Consider the following 1,121-nt stretch of genomic DNA (forward strand, 5'->3'; position numbering starts at 1 on the left):
TAGGTCTCACAAACTTTTCAGGAAGGAGTGATAAACTTAGGTGAGTTTTACTGCTTTTTAACCTTCCTTCTTCCCCAGGAGTGAATGCAAATTACAGTGGAACGCTTGTTGGACTATGAAGACCAGGCAGTTTGAGCCACCTTTGGCAGAGCTACAGAGGTCTCAGAGCGAAAAGATTCTTGAAATAGGAAAAGGGGAGTGGCACATTTTCCTACAAAAACAGCAAAGACATGAACCTCATCTGCATTAGACAGGGAATGAACCATGCCATGAGCTCCAGTGCTGCAGACACTGATTTGTTTCAAGGCCTTCCCTGCAGTTAATATTTGATAAGATGGTTACTGCTTGACCTATTGTTATAAATGGTATTGTGATGTTGGCTTTTCGCATGTTACGTAATTGTTATGAATGTATTGTGGTGTTGGATTTTTTATGTTCCTTAATGTTAGGAAAACTTTACCTAGGTTCTGTAATGGAATACAGGATATAGAATGTCTATTGTTTATGTAGTCAATTTAGAGAAGATAGGCAGAGAAAGCCTTCACATTCCTGGAGTATCTTATCAGAGGAGAAGACCCGAAACCAGAGAGAAGAATTTATGGAGGGAGCAGAGACTGAATGGAGCCAAGGAGGAAGATAAGGCTGATGGGATGATACACAGAAACTCCAAAGAATTTATGAATTATGTATGGTTGTAATGAATATGCAATAAGAGATGTCCTTTTAAAGACAATCTTTTTGGATGTGCCTTTGGATTTCTGCCAAAGCTGTAACACCCTTTTTGCTATTGTCTCCTAATTGTCCCTTTTATTAAACTTTCCTTAAAATTTTACTGAGAGTGAACCTCATTTTTCACACCTATAATGTGGTTTTTTCACTGCTCTTTGACACAGGTTGAAGATAATCAAAGAGAAGGCCTTGTCAGATATTGAAAACTACATGTTTGAGAACCACGACCAACTTCGACAGGCAGCCACAGAGTGCATGTGCAACTTGGTGGTCAACAAGGAGGTAACTCGCTGGGCATCTCCAGCCTTACTGCGTGCACCTGTCTCCGTGAGGAGCCATCCCTAATTGTGTTATCTCTGGGTATCTCTGGGGTTTTTTTTAGCTTCAAGAGC

The 1,121-nt window shown here is 40.5% G+C and overlaps 1 protein-coding gene across 1 annotated transcript in view; it reads left to right on the forward strand.

Moving 5' to 3' along the window:
* UNC45B (unc-45 myosin chaperone B) overlaps positions 1-1,121 on the forward strand; it is a 10,465-nt gene that overhangs the window by 7,683 nt on the left and 1,661 nt on the right. Inside the window, 3 exon segments of the mRNA XM_008640362.2 lie at positions 4-40; positions 894-1,011; positions 1,112-1,121. The exon segment at positions 1,112-1,121 is cut by the window's right edge and continues 143 nt beyond it. Of these exon segments, the coding sequence (XP_008638584.1) occupies positions 4-40; positions 894-1,011; positions 1,112-1,121 (165 nt within the window).

Source organism: Corvus brachyrhynchos, unplaced genomic scaffold (genome assembly GCF_000691975.1).
Source record: "Corvus brachyrhynchos isolate BGI_N302 unplaced genomic scaffold, ASM69197v1 scaffold99, whole genome shotgun sequence".
NCBI lineage: Eukaryota > Metazoa > Chordata > Aves > Passeriformes > Corvidae > Corvus > Corvus brachyrhynchos.